The following is an 18,360-nucleotide window of genomic DNA, read 5'->3' as shown; positions in this document are numbered from 1 at the left end:
GACCGAGAATATCGACAACTCGTCCACCAAAGTATGTATAATCGATACTGTGGGGGATATCTGCTCGAACTTTGAAATTCGTCTAAAATGCGTGCGGATCCAGCAATAATACAATTTCCCTCCTCTTACAATCGCTGTACGAAATGGCCAAGTTCCGTAAATCGGCAGTACTCCTGGTAATGCCTCTCCTTTTCCCTTTTACAGTTAGTTGGAGCTTTCCATTCCAGTATGGCAGGGAAAGTTAGATGCGATTGAACAGCTCATTAGTGTACGACCATATGTTTCCTGCGGTCAGACCAAAACAGTGCCCAGTGGTCTCTGAGTTATGCGCCTGGAAACGAGATGCGACTTCGACACGTCAGGTGACTGGATTGTTTATTAACATTGAAATTCGGGACAAATCTTAGTTGGTCCGAGCCTGTCAACTCGTTTCCTGTTCTCATCTATACCTGTAGGACTGAGTACGCCACGTTGCTATTGTACAGTGCCCTCACCCCCACTTTCCTCCGGTGTTTAACGTTTAAATTTTACGTGGTGTGCCTTGCAGTCCAGACACATCTCCCTCTATGCCTCCCCAGCCTATAAGCCAGGATACGGATGAGGACGACAGTATTTTGTTACCCTGGGAAGTTGATTGGGTCAAACTACAGCCTTTTCTGAAGAAGAACGGCTATAAATTGCGACCTCGGTATCATCCAAATTGGAAACCTCCTTGGACAAGGTTTTGGAATCTCAATAAAGATATGTCAGACTACTCTGATTGGCTTTGGACAAGCGTACGAAATATGCATCTTTCGATACTAATAAAATAATTGACTTGGTCGGCAGGTGCCCAAGTTGATAGATGCAGTCCGCGTCCGTGACGGTGCCAAGGTGGTGCTCAAACGAGTGGTTCTTGCAGAAGACAATGTTGAAATCTTGCAATTCCTGAATACTCCAAAAATGCGCGAAGACAGCAGAAATAACACCGTCCCACTCCTGGATGTCTTATTGCTGCCAAATGACAGTGGTCTTGAAACCTCCTCGCCTTCCGCACTTCTTGTGATGCCTATGTTATTTCCACTTATGTCGGATAGTCTTCCATATCGACATGTTAAAGAGGTTCTTGAGCTACTCGAACAACTAATCCAGGTAAATTTAAACATGATCTCAATCAATTTGAAAGTTGAGCGTTTCATTTTCTCGCCAGGGAATTCAATTCCTCCATGAACATCATATTGCGCATAGGTATAGTGCTCTTGATCTCGAATCTTTGAAGAGCTAATATCTTAAAATTATGTCAGAGATGCGTGCTGTGGTAATTTCTTGATGGATCCAACGAACGTTATCCCAAGCAGCTTTCATCATGCCGCGAACTACTGCCAGCCTGACGGGAAAACGCGGATCATCTACCGAGATCGCTGTGCCGTGGCACCTGTTAAATACTATTTGATTGATTTCGAAACGGCCCGCTTTTTTGCTCCAGGTACTGGCTGTGTTGGATATTACGGTCAAGTCAAATACGTTCCAGAGATGTCGGGAACTATTCCATATGATCCATTCAAGCTAGACGTCTTTCAATTAGGTGACGTTGTCGACAGATTCGTTCAAGTAAGCGCCTCCCAAATCAGGTTAAGTATTTGCTCAAATATTGTCCTCCAGGAGTACGAAGGCTTAGATTTTCTCTCTCCTTTGGCGGAATCCATGAGATATTTTGATCCCGAGTTGAGGCCTACAGCTACGGAATCACTTTCCATTCTTCGACAGATTATTGCATCACTTGATTATGCTTGTCTATCAGGGGATATCTGGTTAAGAAAGACAACGGCCGAAGAACGCGGGAGGAAAAGTCCACCGCCCCAAAGTAGAGCTACCAGACGCCTTATATCATTTATTGAATGGTGGATCAGGCTGATAATGTTATTCCAAAAAAGAACGTCAAACCCTGTCTGAAAAACAAGAGGGCCGACTCACAAGTTTTGCGCTATCTTACTCTAGTAATTCATATGTCATATTTATATCACTTTTCTACTACTCGTATACTCATGAAAACATACATATAATCGTTATCAGTGTCCTCTCAATTTGTAATTTCTCCAATGGCTTCAGATGTATCTGAAGATCTTAGTTAAAAGAGGCGAATTGTTTGGATAAACCTGGGGTTCCCGAGGACTGGATTGGTGGGAACGGTCTGGACAGTCATACTTTATCGTCACAGTTGAGCTATGGGGTATTCAAGTTGCTGGGGCCTCTTCAGTCGACCAATATTAGATTGGAGAACCTGAGGCAAACGGGTTAAACGCTACGCGACTTCGACTTCGACATGTCAGGTGACTGGATTCTTAGTTTCAAAATTTGGTTTGAGTTCATGAACATTGGATTGGCGGATTGGCATGAAAATTTGAGTCGGAGTTAATTTGCTGGCATTCGGTATTAGTCAGGACCTGTCAACTTACTGAGAACACTGTTGTAGAAGACACTCACCTCCGCTATCCTCTGGTTTCTGCCTCAGGCTTGTACCTTGAAACCAGAAGCAGCACCATCAATGACTCTCCAGATAAGCCAGGATACGGAGGAAGATGATGGCCTGTTGCTACCCTGGGAAGTAGAATGGGTCAAGCTCCAGCCATTTCTAAAGCGAATGGGCTACAAATTACGACCTCGTTACCATCCAAATTGAAAACCTTCATGGACGAGATTTTGGAATCTCAATAAAGATATGACAACTTGCTCTGACTGGCTTTGGACAAGTGTACGCAACCTCAATCCAATATGTCAAATATATTACGTGACCGACTCGTTGTACAGGAACCCAAACTAATAGACGCAGTCCGTATCCGCGACGGCACCAGGGTGGTAATCAAGCGAGTGGTCCTTGCAGAAGACAATGTTGAAATTTTGCAATACCTGAATACTTCAAAGATGCGTGAAGACAGCAGGAATAATGTCGTCCCCCTCTTAGAGGTTTTACCGCTTCCAAACGATAGTGGCGTCGAAACTTCTTCGCCTTCTGCACTTATTGTGATGCCTATGCTTTTCCCACTTATGTCGGTGACTCTTCCATATCGGCATGTTCGAGAGGTTTTGGAGGTGGTTGAACAACTAATCCAGGTATGTTTATATAGACTATCTGTCAATCAAGCTGCGAGTAAAACCTGCGACTTTCTCTATTAGGGCATTCAATTCCTGCATGAGCACAATATAGCGCATAGGTAGAAACCGAGCATTGACCTTAAGTTTGAAAATGCCGATGCTAATGTCTTATTAGGGATGCATGTCGCCGTAATTTCATGATGGATCCCACAAATGTTATCCCGAGTGGTTTTCACCATGTGGCTAACTACTGGCAGCCTGACGGGAGAATACATATAGTCCACAAGGATCGCTGCTCCGTGGCACCTGTTAAATACTATCTGATTGATTTCGAGACAGCTGAATTTTTTACTCCTGGCTCTAGCTGTGTTGGATACTATGGTCAAGTCAAATATGTCCCTGAGATGTCGGGAACTATTCCATATAATCCATTCAAGCTAGATGTCTTTCAATTAGGAGACCTTGTCGACAGATTTGTTGAAGTAAGTGCCTCCCGCATCAATTTAAGTACTTGCTCAAATATCACTCTCCAGGAATACGAAGGCTTAGATTTTTTGTCACCTTTGGCCGATTCTATGAGATATACCGACCCTGCATTGAGGCCTACAGCTACGGAGTCACTTAGCATTCTTCGACAAATTGTTACATCGCTTGATCAACCCTGTCTGTCAGGAGAAATTTGGCTAAGGAGGACCACGGCAGAAGAACGCAGGAGGAAAAGTCCACCACCCCAAAGCAGAACTACCAGACAGATTATAGGATTTATTGAATGGTGGATCCGGTTAATAAGGCTCTTTCAAAAAAGATCGCCAAATTCTGTCTGACGGAAACGCACTTGTGCCATCTCATTGCGGTAATCTCTGTGTCATAAATTCATTATTTTTCTTGTACTCTTATATTCATGATATAGCCCTCAATATTTCAACTGAGAATGAAAGCACAATCCTATTGTTTTATCAGACATACATATCGTCGTCGTCAAAATCCTTGGGGTTTGTATCCTCTCCATTGGCTACAAACACGCTCGAATATCCTACTTCGAAAGGTATACCTAAGGCTTCGTGAGGATTGTATTGGTAAATCGTCCTGAGCCACTTTGAAGAACACGTCTCTGATAGATGGTATTTTTTGATGTATACTTCCCGCTTTGCTGTTGTACGAAATATTTGTCTTCATGACTGATTCCGTAATTAGATATCCCTGTTGGCCTACTGAAGTGAGGTACAGAAGGTTGTCGCACAATTGCCTCATGGAGAATTGGGTGGTGATGAGTTCCAGAATGTCCTAAGAGCATTATTGCTGTAGGAGAACCTGGTTTGTTGTCCTAGCAGCCTACCATCATGTACTTTACTTCAAAGGGTACTACAAAAAAGTCGAAGTAAACTCGATTAAACTCCGCTTTAAAAAACGTGACAGGACATGACGCGATTTTCCATTTGATCCGTGTTTGTTGATGTCAGTCCTTTTTCCCAACCTATTGGCACCATCTGCACCTGTTGTCCGAGGCCGTACAATGTACGAGATGCGGTAGCGTTTTGGATGAGACAGATGGCTGGCTTGCTAGTGAAATGTTTTGCAGTAACCTAGGTGCGCATGTTATTTATTATAATTTTATCCCTTTTGCACCCCCCTTCCTTTGCATCGTGCCAGCAGCCCAGAAATGCTCAAACCTGGACATACACTGGGCTGCCAGTACCCTAGCCCCTTTAACGCCACATCACTCGTCATTTCTTCCCGACGACAACTAACCAACAGGTCATGACGACAGTGCGTTACATGTATGCTTCACATTTTGCCAATGATTCAAACTAATACTTATATCTTCATCCAGTCCTAATATACTGGGATCATATCTTGCATAATTCCTTGTTATCAGGTATAAACCCAGATCGGCCGCAATGGGCGCTTCTGAGCCCCATATCAAGATGCCCTGTCTGTACTGGTAGAACCATGACCACTTCGTTGGTAACGGAGTCTATTAAAGACTCTTTCAGAGCGCTGCGCTGGGCATCTCTGCGCTATTGAAATGCTGCTTGCCTATATGTCTTAATCTGAATCGCCTCGAGAGCGAAATCAGGCATTGTGTTGGCTTTCCATTGGCGGGATTGGTTACCACCTCCATCAACACTGAAACACACTGGGCGCACCTTAAATTCCGCCTCATCCAGACTGAACCTGCAATCTGGTCAACGCGGTGCAGTGCGCACTCCTCCCTCACGTATTGAATCTTATCTTGATACATGAGTGTTGTGGTGCCCAACCACCTGCTGGGGATGCAGAATGCAGTCTGTCTGTCGAACGCGCCTCATGATTTAACATACTTCCCCAATGGACCATATGATGCTGTCGAGTCTTGATATCTTGTTTGGTTGCGCGTGTACCTCGAGCCATGAACGCCGGATGTTAACGCATCTTTCCTATCACACTTCAGGAAGCGAGCAGAAACATCGTAGGCAGCCAATTTCAGATGGTTGTTAAGAATGTGGAGTTTAAACTTGAACTAGGGCACCCAGGGTTGCATATTTTGCAGCGTTGAATGGATTCATGGAAAGACAGATGGCTAGTTTGTCTCGGTTGAAAGATCTAAACTGTAAAAGAAGCAACAATCAGATGTGGATATGAACTGTGACCATCAACTTTGTTTCGAGTTTCTGAAGTAGGTGTGATAGCGCTGTCATATTCAATGTAGCCGCCCATTCTCAAACAGCCGTATCAATGACAACACTCGATGAGATGTACATGTATTAGAGTGCTTGACAAAATATTACACAATGTAGCAAGTAGATACAATGCCTGATTTACAAAGCAGAGACAAATAATTTACGACAGTAGCTGTACAGCGATAAAAGCAGAAATGAACAAGAAAACAATAACAAAGCAAAAAAGCAAGAATGTGTAACTATATGTATCACGACTCTAGATTAAACAAAAGAATAAATATATATTACACGTCCTGGAAAGAGACAAGAGAATCAGTACCAGAAACAAATCACATATGATAGCATGACATACAACTGATTGAAACTGAATTAGCCTCTTGAAGGCTTGCTCCTGTTAGGCCTCATCCAGCTTGGTAAACGCGCGATGGCCCTTGACACCAGCCAACTTAAGTGGCTCTTTTTCTTCTCCGTCGCTATGTCCTTGGGTAACAGTGACGGCGACTTTGCACGACGTGGAGCCAGAGACGGAGGCGGTGACTGGCGGGACGGTGATTGTACATTATCATTGCCAGGCACTGTCAATGAGGGCAATGGCGACAACTTTGATTGCCTTGCCCGCTTCATAGGCCTTGTATCGTCTTCCGTCTGTGACTCAGTTTTTGAACCAACTAAGCTCAACTTTGCCACTGAGCTGGATGGAGTTGGTGTAGAGTTATTGGAAGGAAGGAGGGTGGCAAGGCTTGAATCGTCGTCGCGGCTGCGCTTTCGTGATGAAGCAACTGGCGTTGATGACGATATGACCTTGTGCGTATCCTGTGCCGGCTCCGATGTGCGCTTGTGGCCGCGATCTGCGTCCCAATGTTCAGATTCTCTATCAAGCTGGGCCATCGTCGCCATTGCATTGTCCGAGAATGTGACTGACGGATTGTCATCACTGGGGCCAGGTCCGAAGTGACCTCTTTTCGCGGCTCGTTTAAGCCCCTCTATCTCGACATAGGATTTACCTGTCTCCTCCGCTCAGCGCTTTTTGGAGGTCCTTTCCGTATGACTAGCTCTGTCGTCAAGCCTTCCCAGATCGACTTCAGCATCCAAAACCTAGTAAAAAAAATGAAGTTAATGTGAGAGATAGAGTAGGATAGAAGGTATATTACCGGCACGGCACCAATTTCCTCTAGTACTTCGACGCCTTGATCTTCGAGTGCTTGATGACCAGCACTATCTTCAGAATTTTGAGTAGCAGTCTGTTACAGATAAAAAGGAGGTTAACAATGCAATGGCATATCTTGAGATAGAACACTTACACCATCAATTTCGGCCTTTACTGATTTTTCTTCCGAGTCATCGAGCCCGCCGTTCGGAGTACTCTCTCCAACGGCCACTTTGGGCACTGATTCGGGCATCACCTAGTGTTCATCAATACCCTGCGGCTCAGACGATGGGCAGGCTGTCGCTTGCGTCGTACTGGCTTTTAGGCATCCATGACCAAGCGGCTGAGTATTGACGAATTCCAAAGGCGGATCCTCCGCCGACACACCATGGCCCAGGCCAGATTGGCCCTCTCCATGGTCCACGCCGGCGGAGGTCTCGACGTCATTGGAAAGGGTAGGATGAACCAAGCAAAGGAGAGCGTCCTCTCCAATGCGTGTCTCTTCCTCCTTTTCCACATTTCCGTCGGATCGAACGACCTCATTCTGGTCGTGGCCAGCATTTTGGTGTGCCTTGTGGAAGCTATTGTCAACTTCCTCGGGCAGTGGTAGTGTCTTTGATGGCTCTTCTACTGCAGATGCTGAAGGGGGTTTGATCAATCTAGGTGGCAGTGTTGAAGTTGGCGTTGCCGATGCTGATACCTCGTCCATGTTGCTGTCCAACAAAGGGTCCTAAAGTAGTGAAGGAAATCAGAATAAATGGATCATTGAAGGGGTCTAGGAAAATACACATACCTGATAATGGAGCTCATATGCCGGATGAGAGACCATAGGAGCACTGGGAAGCTGCTCTTCCATTGCCAAAGAGACTTCAATGCGCAAACTAGCTGATTGCAGTTTATTAACCAAGTATTTGCGCACCGTGCCCACGGCTTCAACGACCGTCCCTTGGTTCGTGGTGACAGTGTGGTGGATAAAGGCTGTCGCCGAGTCCACAAATTGTTGGGCCTGTGAGATCTCTTCCTATTGCACGAGTAAAAAAATATGCCATTTTAGATATTGAGTAATGATTCAAAAAGCAAAAGGTTTACAGACCTGGACGACTATTCCTGGTAGCTCTCCAGAAGCGGCAGCATTGAGGATATCGACAACGAGGTTAGTTGTGTAGATGCATCCCTCTTCGAGTTGCCGTTCCTGTTCTTGAATCTGTGTAGAAGATATTGTTAGCTATCAGTTTCGATATAAAGTAAATTAAACAGGTCAATATGTACCCAATTGAGCTCGATTTGCTCTGGCTCCTGTTGTTCCTATGCATTAACTACATTAGTCTCGATGATTTTTAATACTGCTAGATTCATTTTACCTCCTGGAAGCTTGAAACGAGATGACGATCTCTAATTTCTTGCTCCTGGCAACAAAGCTGCTTGCATTGGCAGATACATGAGCTAAAGTGTTTAGGTCTTACCTGGGCATATCTAACTAGAATATCATCATCCTACCAAGAGTGATTGAAATGAGATAATGAATAAATGATAAGTAGAAACTAAATGGCCTCACATCAATTTCCATGTCCGGCGTATCCAATGATCCAGTCGTCGTCGGTACTGGCAGGGCTTCCTTCGGATTGGTTGGTTCCCACTGAGCAATTTCTCCAATGAGGTACATGCCCGAATCGCGAATGACGTTCGCTAATAGAGTCTGTACGATAGACTCCAATTCGTCAATGGTTGAATTCTTGCCAATCTCCATGTCCCAGATTGCCGCCATCTGTCTTCCTGTGTCCTCAGCAAGTGCCTAAAATCAATGATAATTGTCAGTAATTGATATAAAAATAATAAGGCAGTGATAATATCTGAAGGCATAAACCTCTACGACATGTTCTGGAATTTGCCTGTAGGTAGCCTTGAGTATTTTGGTACCAACGTCCACTAGCTCCTGATCTTGTTGAGGTGGTTGCTCCTGAAGGTATTGTAGTCAATATAGGCCTATTCAGAGCAGAAACGTTACAAAATCACCAGAGTTATGATTCCCTTGTAGCTGTTCAGCGGTTGCTCATCGTCCTTTTGTGATATTTGATTTAGTATTGGAGTCAACGAAATAACGCAAAGAACTTACGTTAACAGGCTCCCAAACTAGTTCAGTTGATACATCACCCAAAATATCAATGGGTTCAAACGCCAAGAAGTGCTGCAGAAAGACAACAAGGGTTAGGTTTGAAGACATGAGCATCCAAATGAAATGACATACGCTTTCATCGGCCAACCCAGTAAGCGGCTGTGAATCCTAGATCCAAGAATTGGTGATCAGATTATTTTCGCAAAGAGGGGTTATATAACATTTACCGCAAGTTTTGTTATTGGGGTGCGATTGACCTGTTTACCTTTTCGCAAGGCGTTAACTGTTTGACCGTCTGAGTTTGCCGATGTTGTGCTACTGCCTGGAAGTCGTTCTATGAGGGTATCACACCCCTTCTGGCCATCTGCGGACAAGGTATTGTGGTCTTCACTTGCGGGGGTGGTATCATCGAGGCTCCGAGATTCTGCTATCGTGGAATAGATCTGGGAGCTCCCTACCAAAGTGTTGACCTGAGCGGCGTTGGAGGGGAGGCCCACCTGAAGGGCTTCCAAAAATTTGACGATATCATCAGGGTTATCCTCTAACTCCTGATGATCAATGTCCTGCGTGGGTTTGGTCTGGTACTGCCCACTGCCCTTAGACGGTCTTTCATAGGGATTACCACGTGTGCGTTTAACCTTCTTTTCACCCCGAGCTTGTCAGGGTACGTATTGGTGCCACCCCTATCCGTTATCGTTATCTGTTACGGTCCCACGCTGTCATGCCTTGTTCTATCTTTGTGTTCGGTCCCACGTCTATCGTTCTCCTGTTTCATCTATTGATAGTTGTCATATGTCGAGTACTCTGGTCCGGGAAGTAGTTACTCCGGTCTCCATGTATATATAGGGTCCTGGGGTCAGTAGTCAGACCCCAGCTTCGATATCAACTTGGTCTTTGGGCATTCTTCTCTCTTGACTTAAGTCGATTCCTAACAGCATATCGAAGCTACCCAACGTTGCCCTGGTACTCTATCCAGTGCAGCGCTCGTCTACTCCACTCTACCTTGCCCCCACCTACTATACTCTATGGCCGACCCTCCTTCGCCTTACGATGGGTTCATGACGATGTCCCTCGAGGACCGTTTCGCCCTCCTCTTTAGGGCGCAGCAAGTCCGGTTTGACGCCGATAAAAAGGTTGATGACCGACTGTCTGCCATCGAGTCTAAACTTGAACGCCTCACAGCCTCCCTACCCAAACCGCCTGCCGCTCCCACTCCCTCTGCTCGCGCACCTCGCGCTCGACGCACCTCTAGGAAGGAACGCCCGGCTGCACCTACCTCTACCCCTACTACAGGGCCCCCGCACTCCCAATCCATCCGCTCTACTACTACCAAAGCCGCCCTCGAGAAGATCGTCGCTACCCTGTCTATTGCGGACGAACAGGCTGGCCACGTCATAGGGCGCGCGGGAACTGGCTTACGCCAAATCCACGACATCTTGCACGCAAAGATCTCGGTCTCCCCCGTCGTCACCTCCGGTTTGCGTGCCGTCACTATCAGGGGCACCGCTCGTGAAGTTGGTGATGCTCTTTCTGCTATCGGCAAGCGGATTGCCCGTCGTCGCATCCGCAACCCTAGGTCCAAGAAGCCTAAACAGCCTCCTGCGCCCACTGCCGCCCCCCCTACCCTCGTCGTTGAACTTCCTTCTCCTACTCCAACCTTGAGCTCTACCCCAACTACGCGGACATCCCGTTCCGGGACGGCTTCTCCGCATTTGCCCACTCCTACGGCTGTCGACACTCGCTCCAGCCCATCCTCGTCGCTCGCCCCTGGTTCGCCTATGGAGGTGGACGCTCTCAGGGCTCCGCAGCAACACTCTGACGGTTACTCTCGCCCCGGGCCTGTTCAGCCTAGGGAGGGAATTCAGACCGCGCGTTGTGGCGGTGGACCGCCTCATGTCTTTGGTGCAAACCGTCCACGGTGAAGACCAGGTCGTTGGGACACCGACCTTTAGAGGGGAGGTGATGTCAGGGTACGTATTGGTGCCACCCCTATCCGTTATCGTTATCTGTTACGGTCCCACGCTGTCATGCCTTGTTCTATCTTTGTGTTCGGTCCCACGTCTATCGTTCTCCTGTTTCATCTATTGATAGTTGTCATATGTCGAGTACTCTGGTCCGGGAAGTAGTTACTCCGGTCTCCATGTATATATAGGGTCCTGGGGTCAGTAGTCAGACCCCAGCTTCGATATCAACTTGGTCTTTGGGCATTCTTCTCTCTTGACTTAAGTCGATTCCTAACAGAGCTTGCTTGACAGCCGCTTGCTGATTCCATATTTTCATCTGCTTCAACGAGGGCTTCTTGCAAGATGAACTCTCTGAAGAGGACGGAGTCACGAGCAAGGCAAATTGCTCCGTTACCGAGTCTACAGACTCCGCGGACGATTGTTTTGGTTTTGTCCTTTTCGCGACTTGTGGTGGACGTTGGAGCCGTGAAAAAGATGCTTTGGCGTTGGTCAGCAAGCGGGGTACTCGTTGTTTCGATGTTACTTGCTCTTCTGGAGAGCCTACGAGCGCAGTAGGATTTGGAAGCAAAGGTTGATTCTCTGAGGAATGTACCGGTATTTGTACAGTAGGCGACGGGTTTGTGGGTGCTTGTTGCTGTCCCGTTAATGAAGTTTGCGGGACTGATGCTGTAGAATTAACAAGTTGACTCTGCGCTGCTTCTCGAAGTTTGAATTCCTTCATTGAAGCAGATAACAGGTCGATTGACTTGTCCATGGCCTACGATACGGTGGTTAGCGAGATCAAGAATTGGGGGGTCATTTACGCACCACATGCTGAGTCTTTGGTGGGGAAAAAGGCGCAGATCCAGATGGATCAGAAGAGATTAGGGGAGAATTATGCGTAGTTTGAAGAACAGGATAGACAATAACGGGCGACAACAAGTCCCTAAGCTTATTAATCCAGCCATCTGAGTGGCAGTCGACACAGTCGGAGAAAAATCCGCTTGGTTTTAAGGTTAACATAGAAAGTAAATCGCGGGAGATGGACGATCTTTCGAGGCATGGTTTAGACAATTTTGATTCGACTATGATCTCCAACCTAGGTGCACTCGCATAGATTTCCAGTGTCGATTGTTTTGATGACCTTTTGATTATCCTTGCGTCCCGGATAACTAAACCATTCGATTGAGTTCTTATTCAACGTCTAAAAGAGAGATGCAAAAAGCAAACCTAATGCTTTCCCGCCAGTACCGCAAATGCCCATCCTTTTCCCTCTAAAGCGAGGTACTATTTTGCCTCTAGATGCGTACCGACGGCCGCTCACTTTACGAGCAGGAAAAATCAAAAAGATACTTTGATAAACTTTGGATGAGTTGTTATCTTTTGATATGAGGTGGCGCTTGGAACGTTTGATTTTTTTTTGTCGATTTCTTTTTCTGACGCTTGTGGATGCGGCAAGTTGGTGGATTGGGTTTGTCAAACTGGAAATGGAACATAATCGGTGCTTGAAATTGAAGCATTAAAATGTTGTGCAAACCGAATTATATAAAAACACAATTGTGTAACCAGCAGCATTAACATCAAGAAGATGCATAGTATTGTTAAGCGGTCAAGTAGAATACCGCTAAGCAAGCCCAAGGGAGCCCAAGGGAGCTTAGGTCCAGACATGTTTGCCAGGCTGAAGAGAGTAGGGATACAGTGGGCGTTCAGAGTAAGTCTGAAGTTTGGAAGACGAGACCAGTAACCTGGCAGATCTGTGTAATGGGACGATCTCTTGGGAAAGCACAGTGTACTTCGAGCTCGGAGCAGCCGATCTCATGGATTAGGCGTTTGGATATGTCAGTTGACACATGAAAGCAGTGCCTTATCTCGACAAGGAGGCAATCTAGATATAAAAAGACAGTGAATCCCGGGATCAATGCTGTTCTCCATGATTAGGTGCTGTAGACGACTTCGGTGGACCTATGGGTCGGCCTGAATGCCCGGGAAAAATCGACTCGATGTTGAGTTGCTGGCATCACAGAAACCGACAAAATTAACACACGTGAGTCTGCTTAATCAGTGACGTCATTATAATTGACCAAAACAGGCAATTACATTAGGAGGCCTTCCCATGTCAATGAGCAACCGCGCCGGTTCATTGGCATCCTTTTGATCTCCCCAAGTTATTCTTGTCGGAGTCACATACATCCTAGTCTCATGCTCCTCCGTAGCATACCCGGTGTTCAATTTTTACACCGCAATGACACACAATCCTTATCCTGCACATCGACTCGGATAAAGAGCCTGGCAAGCCTGGCAGAATGCGGTTTGAACAAGTGATGTGTAGAATTTCTGACATCGGGGAGCCGAACCGGAAAGTTGCTATGTGGGAGTAGTTTACCCACTTTTGTCTACCTCATTCTCCTAAACTGTATGGAAAAGAGAGTAAATTGAAGTAGTTCTCTTGATTAGTGCACAATCAGAGGTATCAGGTAAGGTTTTAATAATTTTCATTATATTCTGAATTTATACACCAGCCAAATGGCCATTCACCCAGTAAGTACAGTCATTCAATCAATCGTCGTATATATCGTCATGAGAGATGTATTCCCGAGGTTCTTGCTCATCAGCAGCCGCGGGAGACGAGGGGTTAGGCAATCCGCTGGACAGCTGAAGTGAAGCCATTGCTGAAGCGTAATCAGCTTGCTGGGGTATTTGTTGACGATAATTCACACTTCTACAGTAAATATGGTATACAATACAATTAGTATGTCTCGCGTCATTAAATCATAATGAGTTACGTACCTCGCAGAGTTATTCGTTGAAGTGTAGCGAAGTGCAGGGGGTGGTTGAAGTCTGTGGGCGTTTTGTGCTGACACAGAAGGTTGCTCCCTTCCGCTGTCAGCAACGCGTCGAGAGCTTTAAAGTATTAAAATAAATGTCTACTCGTATATTTAGATACACGCATGGTTTTTATGACTTACCTCTCGGTGCCATGGACACCAACATCATCATTGCGAGAACCAACTGGGATATTCAGAGTCCTACCTCCCGATCGGCGCTGCGGTGATGGAATGCCACGACGTGGAAGAGATGTGTGGCGAGGTGGAGGCGACAACCTGTTGTAGAGGTGAATATTATCATTGGGGTCCATTCAGTGGTGTAATAGTCCATGTGGATAGCACATACCCTTGACGGCGATCCTGAGAGTTTTCCAATATCTCTCTGTTCGTTTGTTGAACTAAATTTTCCCCTCCAGATAGCAGCAGATTGAGTTCTCGAGGATCCAAGATGTGCCTGATAGAGCATTATAAGAATCGTCGTTCTGTATTGAGTATGAATTCCGACCTTTCAATGAAAGGTTGACTCGTTTGCGCAGGATCTCCGGAGGCATCGTTAGTTGGGGACGAAGAATTCTGGATAGTATCCTGCCTGTTACTATAAGTTAAGATAGTCATATAATCACGAAAGTAGAGACGACTCCTCATACCTGGATACGTTTGTATACTGATTGGGAGAAGGTAGAGTTGTTTGACTGGATGGTGTGCTGGAACCTTGTGAGTAATTTTTGCCTGGTTGATATATATTTCGCACACCTACGATGGGACATAACCTGTACCGGCCTTGTCTTCTTTCGATTTCGTTAAATTGGAGAATTTATCTTGTACCAATCTAGAAAGCGATCGCTTTTTGGGCAGACCAGAACCCGCATTTGCTGCATCGGGTACATCGCCACGCCTTTGTGGAGGTTGTCTATAATGGCTTGGATTCTGCGTCGTCTGAGAAGGTCCAATGTCATTTCTGTGATGAATATATGTAGGTCAGATTCTTGCTTATGCATACAATAACGAGATATCTGGATGACGACTGACTGCGAAGAATTGAGTTGAGAGTTCAGCGGGTCTGGGTTCGACCGAAGAGCACGGCTGTTAAAGTGTTCAGCATGTGGTTAGTTCGAGACATGGTGCACACACCTGAAATAACGCTCGGTTTGTAGAGGCGGCCTGATAGTGCGACTTTTCGATCCGGATTGATGAGATATACAACTCGTATTTTCAATTAGAAGCTTACTGGAGGGAGGAAGTATCACTTTGACTATGGGTTCCAAAAGAATCGGGTTAGTCGTGCATAAGATGCTACAATACGAAATTAAAGCAACATCTAACCTCGGAGACGGAGAGACACTGCGAGCGAACGTGAGATCTGATAACTTTCTCTTGTGCTTTGGTTGAAATTTCTTCCTTGGTTGTGAGCTAAGCAACTGTCTCTGAGCATCCACTCGCTTCTGAAGCTCAGATGCCAACTGTGCAGTGGTAAGCAGATTTAAAAATGTCCCTTCTTCGAGAATGTTGATGATTTACTCACAGTATAATCATGTTGTAGATCTTTGACTTCTTCACGAAGTTTTTCAAGTTGATCGTCGACATTTGGAGGTTTTCCGAGGCCGCGAATTATGTAAAATTTGGACTTTAACTTCGTGATTAGCCGCTTGGCCAACATTTCTGATCTACTCCATACAGTAAAAACAGTTTCATCTGTTGCATGAGGAAACGACACCTACTCATTTAGGCGTCTGATGTACGCCTCTTCTACATCGTTTGCCCAATTTTCAGACAATGCTCTCTCTCGCAATTGATTTATATCCAGAAGAGTAGCATCCACCTTCTCCAACTTCGCTTGAAGCGTCAACAGGGCAATTTCTTGAGACTCGGAGCTCTCGCTACTGTTGACATCACTAGAATCGTGGCCACTGTCATCCTCTTCGTTTCTATCGTAGTCTTGCTCACTGCCAGTGTCATCATCTGCAACTCCGTTGTCGTCTTGCTCGCTTTTGTGCCCTTCTAATTTGTTAGACGCCATGATAATTCGAATTGCAGGGTAGTTTTTAGGGGGGGATGATGGCAAGTAATAAACAAACGTTATATGGGTCACTATCTCTTAATCATGATGAAAAGAGCCGGAAGTTCCGCACACTATAGAGTGCTGGCTCTGGAATTCCCACTTTGGTAGACACAATAGATCGATTCAACGCAGTGAGTCGAAACCTAAAAATAAGACCTCAAGATACACGCATCGCATTATGACCGAGAGACTTAAACCCTGTGAGAACAGATTGTCGTAGTATGGAATAGACCCTGAAAACCGGCGCTCCTTGCTCTTCTTTATAGCTGCCAATGGTCTCTGCAGGATCGATCATTCTCAAGAACGCTCAACATGTCAATTCGGACTCCAAGTACTCGGGAAGCGCCGCCTTGGGCGGCCCACACTGGCTTGCTGGACAGTTCAATCACGCGTTTTTTGTGTTTGTTCATGCTTGATCGGGAAACATTGGCCACGGTTCAATTCGACCCACGACAACACTGGCCAAGCCAGTGATAATCCGAGGACCCAAAAGCCGCCGCATGCCTATTGCTTGAGATATTTGTAGTTATATACCCGGGGTACTGCAGGATAGCGAAGAGTCGTCAGTGTTAAGCTGGCCAATGATGAGTAAAGAAGTGGGAATATATCTCTCGCTAATGTACCAATTTTTGTTTGATCTTGTACCCACTGGCAATTGAAGTCTCAGCTCGGGCTTAGTGCTCTATCCTCGTAATGCTAGTAGTATAGTCCCCTCACAGTTGAGAACAAGTTGGTGTGAAATAGAGTCCACCCTCAAGCTCTGTATTGCCGTCCATCCATGGTTGCCGAGTATAACATTCACGGCCCAAGGGTCAGTTTAAACCGGAAAACGTCACGCGGATTCTGATCAGACCTCCAAAAATAAAACGCATGCGGACTTGGAAAAGTGATTAGTCAGAAACGGGTGGGTACGAGCCAACCCTGAGATGCTGACGTTTCAAGGATTTCAACTCTTACACAGTATGTTTTCTACGATCACTGTTGTTCTATCTCACCTCGAGGTCGTATATACAAGCAGAAAATGACGGGTGAAGAAGCTCCCGTAGGGCTTATCAGTTCACTGGAGGCAAGATGGGTTGAGATATATCCTTTCCTTTTGCAACACGGGTACAGGCTTCGTCCCAGATACCATCCAAACTGGAAGCCTTCATGGAAAAGACCCTGGAACTTTTATAAGGACAAATATGAGTGCCCTGACTATATTTCAACTCGAGTCTGTAATCTCTGTCAACTACAGAACAGTCAACTCAAAATCTTATTCTTATTCAACAGAAACATAACCTCATGGATGCTACTCGCGTTAGTGACGGCGCAAGAGTGGTAATGAAGCAAGTCTTCCTCGAGGAAGATAATGTACCCCTCCTGGAATATTTGAATTCTCCTGAAATGCGCGCGGACCCCAGAAATAATACGGTTCCCCTCCTCGAAGTAATACCTGTACCGTCGCAGTACAAAATGGCCAAGTCACGCGAATCGGCAGTGCTCCTGGTAATGCCTCTCCTTTTTCCTTTGATGAGTTGGAGCTTCCCGTTCCAGCATGTCAGGGAAATTGTGGAAGTAATTGAACAGCTCATTAATGTACGTCCGTGTGTTTCTAGCCCACGGCCTATTTGACATATAATTGCGCAGGGAATTGTATTTCTCCACGAACACCGCATCGCTCACAGGCTTGTTCCCAATGCTCATGTTCCACCCGCTCATTCTGATGTCTGGTACTAGGGATGCGTGTTTTCTGAACTACATGATGGACCCCACCAACGCTATTCCCAACAGTTTCCACTATGTTCGACACTACCTTCATCCCGACGGCAAATCCCGGGCAGTCTTCAAGGACCGTTGCCTGGTTGCCCCAGTAAAATACTATATGATTGATTACGAGACTGCCGAATACTTTCCTCCAAACATTTTATCCGAGGGACGATATGGTCAAATCAAGACAGTTCCGGAGTGGTCGCTGGACGCACCTTACGACCCTTTTAAACTGGACGTGTACCAACTAGGATGCCAAGTAAAAGGGTTTGCAGAAGTAAGATACTGAAGTCATTCTTTCCTAAGAGCAATGTGCTAACCGAACTTTTCTCTTGTCAGGAGTACAAAGGCTTAAAATTTTTGAAACCACTTTACATTGCAATGACACGCGACAACCCTGATCTCAGGCCTACTGCAGCTGACTCCCTTCGAAAATTCAAGGAGATTATCGACGAGATGGACCCAGCGTCTTTAAAACGCGAAATATGGATCAAAGGTTTTAATGCTTCTCAACTCGCTAGACAAAAAGCAGCTATGGCATATTCACCACCCGAAACCCAGCCTGGAATATTTAGATCGATCAATCAAAAGCTGTCCAATGTTTTCGGGTGTCTTTTGTTGATAAGCTCGAAAGTCAAAGTTGGTGTAGATAGCTGAGGAGGTAATAAAAAGTAATAACACACCTTTATGTCAAACACGTGGTTCCAATTGTGGTCCAAATAATCTGTATCATTGACCACACGCTGGGGTATCACGGTATCAGTGGTCTTGTTTCTGGCTAGCAAACAAAGC

The 18,360-nt window shown here is 45.9% G+C and overlaps 9 protein-coding genes across 9 annotated transcripts; 4 read left to right on the top strand and 5 right to left on the bottom strand.

The window, feature by feature from the left end:
• Nucleotides 1-566: 566 nt before the first annotated feature.
• Nucleotides 567-1,932, top strand: JR316_0008945 (uncharacterized protein; the record flags this gene model as incomplete). The annotated part of the gene is made up of 5 exons (XM_047894656.1): nt 567-776; nt 829-1,131; nt 1,190-1,227; nt 1,284-1,590; nt 1,642-1,932. 5 exons carry the CDS (start codon nt 567-569, stop codon nt 1,930-1,932), a joined length of 1,149 nt encoding a protein of 382 aa, XP_047746115.1.
• Nucleotides 1,933-2,751: 819 nt separating this feature from the next.
• JR316_0008944 (uncharacterized protein) lies at nt 2,752-4,137 on the top strand (the record flags this gene model as incomplete). Its single annotated transcript, XM_047894655.1, has 5 exons — nt 2,752-3,090; nt 3,154-3,191; nt 3,248-3,554; nt 3,606-3,735; nt 3,983-4,137. The coding sequence occupies 5 exons, from the start codon at nt 2,752-2,754 to the stop codon at nt 4,135-4,137; spliced, it is 969 nt and encodes a 322-aa protein (XP_047746114.1).
• A 1,879-nt stretch (nt 4,138-6,016) lies between these two features.
• JR316_0008943 (uncharacterized protein) lies at nt 6,017-6,629 on the bottom strand (the record flags this gene model as incomplete). The annotated part of the gene is made up of 2 exons (XM_047894654.1): nt 6,017-6,025; nt 6,171-6,629. 2 exons carry the CDS (start codon nt 6,627-6,629, stop codon nt 6,017-6,019), a joined length of 468 nt encoding a protein of 155 aa, XP_047746113.1.
• Nucleotides 6,630-6,749: 120 nt separating this feature from the next.
• JR316_0008942 (uncharacterized protein) lies at nt 6,750-7,132 on the bottom strand (the record flags this gene model as incomplete). The annotated part of the gene is made up of 3 exons (XM_047894653.1): nt 6,750-6,827; nt 6,884-6,973; nt 7,034-7,132. 3 exons carry the CDS (start codon nt 7,130-7,132, stop codon nt 6,750-6,752), a joined length of 267 nt encoding a protein of 88 aa, XP_047746112.1.
• A 3-nt stretch (nt 7,133-7,135) lies between these two features.
• JR316_0008941 (uncharacterized protein) lies at nt 7,136-9,715 on the bottom strand (the record flags this gene model as incomplete). The annotated part of the gene is made up of 13 exons (XM_047894652.1): nt 7,136-7,609; nt 7,673-7,900; nt 7,973-8,083; nt 8,149-8,184; nt 8,241-8,285; nt 8,343-8,372; nt 8,435-8,671; nt 8,744-8,836; nt 8,893-8,937; nt 8,993-9,064; nt 9,125-9,160; nt 9,220-9,647; nt 9,700-9,715. The coding sequence occupies 13 exons, from the start codon at nt 9,713-9,715 to the stop codon at nt 7,136-7,138; spliced, it is 1,851 nt and encodes a 616-aa protein (XP_047746111.1).
• Nucleotides 9,716-10,017: 302 nt separating this feature from the next.
• JR316_0008940 (uncharacterized protein) lies at nt 10,018-10,914 on the top strand (the record flags this gene model as incomplete). Its single annotated transcript, XM_047894651.1, has 1 exon — nt 10,018-10,914. The coding sequence occupies one exon, from the start codon at nt 10,018-10,020 to the stop codon at nt 10,912-10,914; it is 897 nt and encodes a 298-aa protein (XP_047746110.1).
• Nucleotides 10,915-11,161: 247 nt separating this feature from the next.
• On the bottom strand, nt 11,162-11,710 carry JR316_0008939 (uncharacterized protein; the record flags this gene model as incomplete). The annotated part of the gene is made up of 1 exon (XM_047894650.1): nt 11,162-11,710. One exon carries the CDS (start codon nt 11,708-11,710, stop codon nt 11,162-11,164), a length of 549 nt encoding a protein of 182 aa, XP_047746109.1.
• Nucleotides 11,711-13,491: 1,781 nt separating this feature from the next.
• On the bottom strand, nt 13,492-15,777 carry JR316_0008938 (uncharacterized protein; the record flags this gene model as incomplete). The annotated part of the gene is made up of 12 exons (XM_047894649.1): nt 13,492-13,654; nt 13,723-13,836; nt 13,902-14,036; nt 14,107-14,214; nt 14,266-14,349; nt 14,518-14,718; nt 14,790-14,843; nt 14,892-14,933; nt 14,989-15,012; nt 15,084-15,220; nt 15,283-15,424; nt 15,479-15,777. The coding sequence occupies 12 exons, from the start codon at nt 15,775-15,777 to the stop codon at nt 13,492-13,494; spliced, it is 1,503 nt and encodes a 500-aa protein (XP_047746108.1).
• A 1,326-nt stretch (nt 15,778-17,103) lies between these two features.
• On the top strand, nt 17,104-18,225 carry JR316_0008937 (uncharacterized protein; the record flags this gene model as incomplete). Its single annotated transcript, XM_047894648.1, has 4 exons — nt 17,104-17,397; nt 17,449-17,531; nt 17,593-17,845; nt 17,908-18,225. The coding sequence occupies 4 exons, from the start codon at nt 17,104-17,106 to the stop codon at nt 18,223-18,225; spliced, it is 948 nt and encodes a 315-aa protein (XP_047746107.1).
• Between the last annotated feature and the right edge of the window lie 135 nt (nt 18,226-18,360).

Source organism: Psilocybe cubensis, chromosome 8, assembly GCF_017499595.1.
Source record: "Psilocybe cubensis strain MGC-MH-2018 chromosome 8, whole genome shotgun sequence".
NCBI classification, from domain to species: Eukaryota; Fungi; Basidiomycota; class Agaricomycetes; order Agaricales; family Agrocybaceae; genus Psilocybe; species Psilocybe cubensis.
This window is presented reverse-complemented; position numbering and strand designations above follow the sequence as displayed.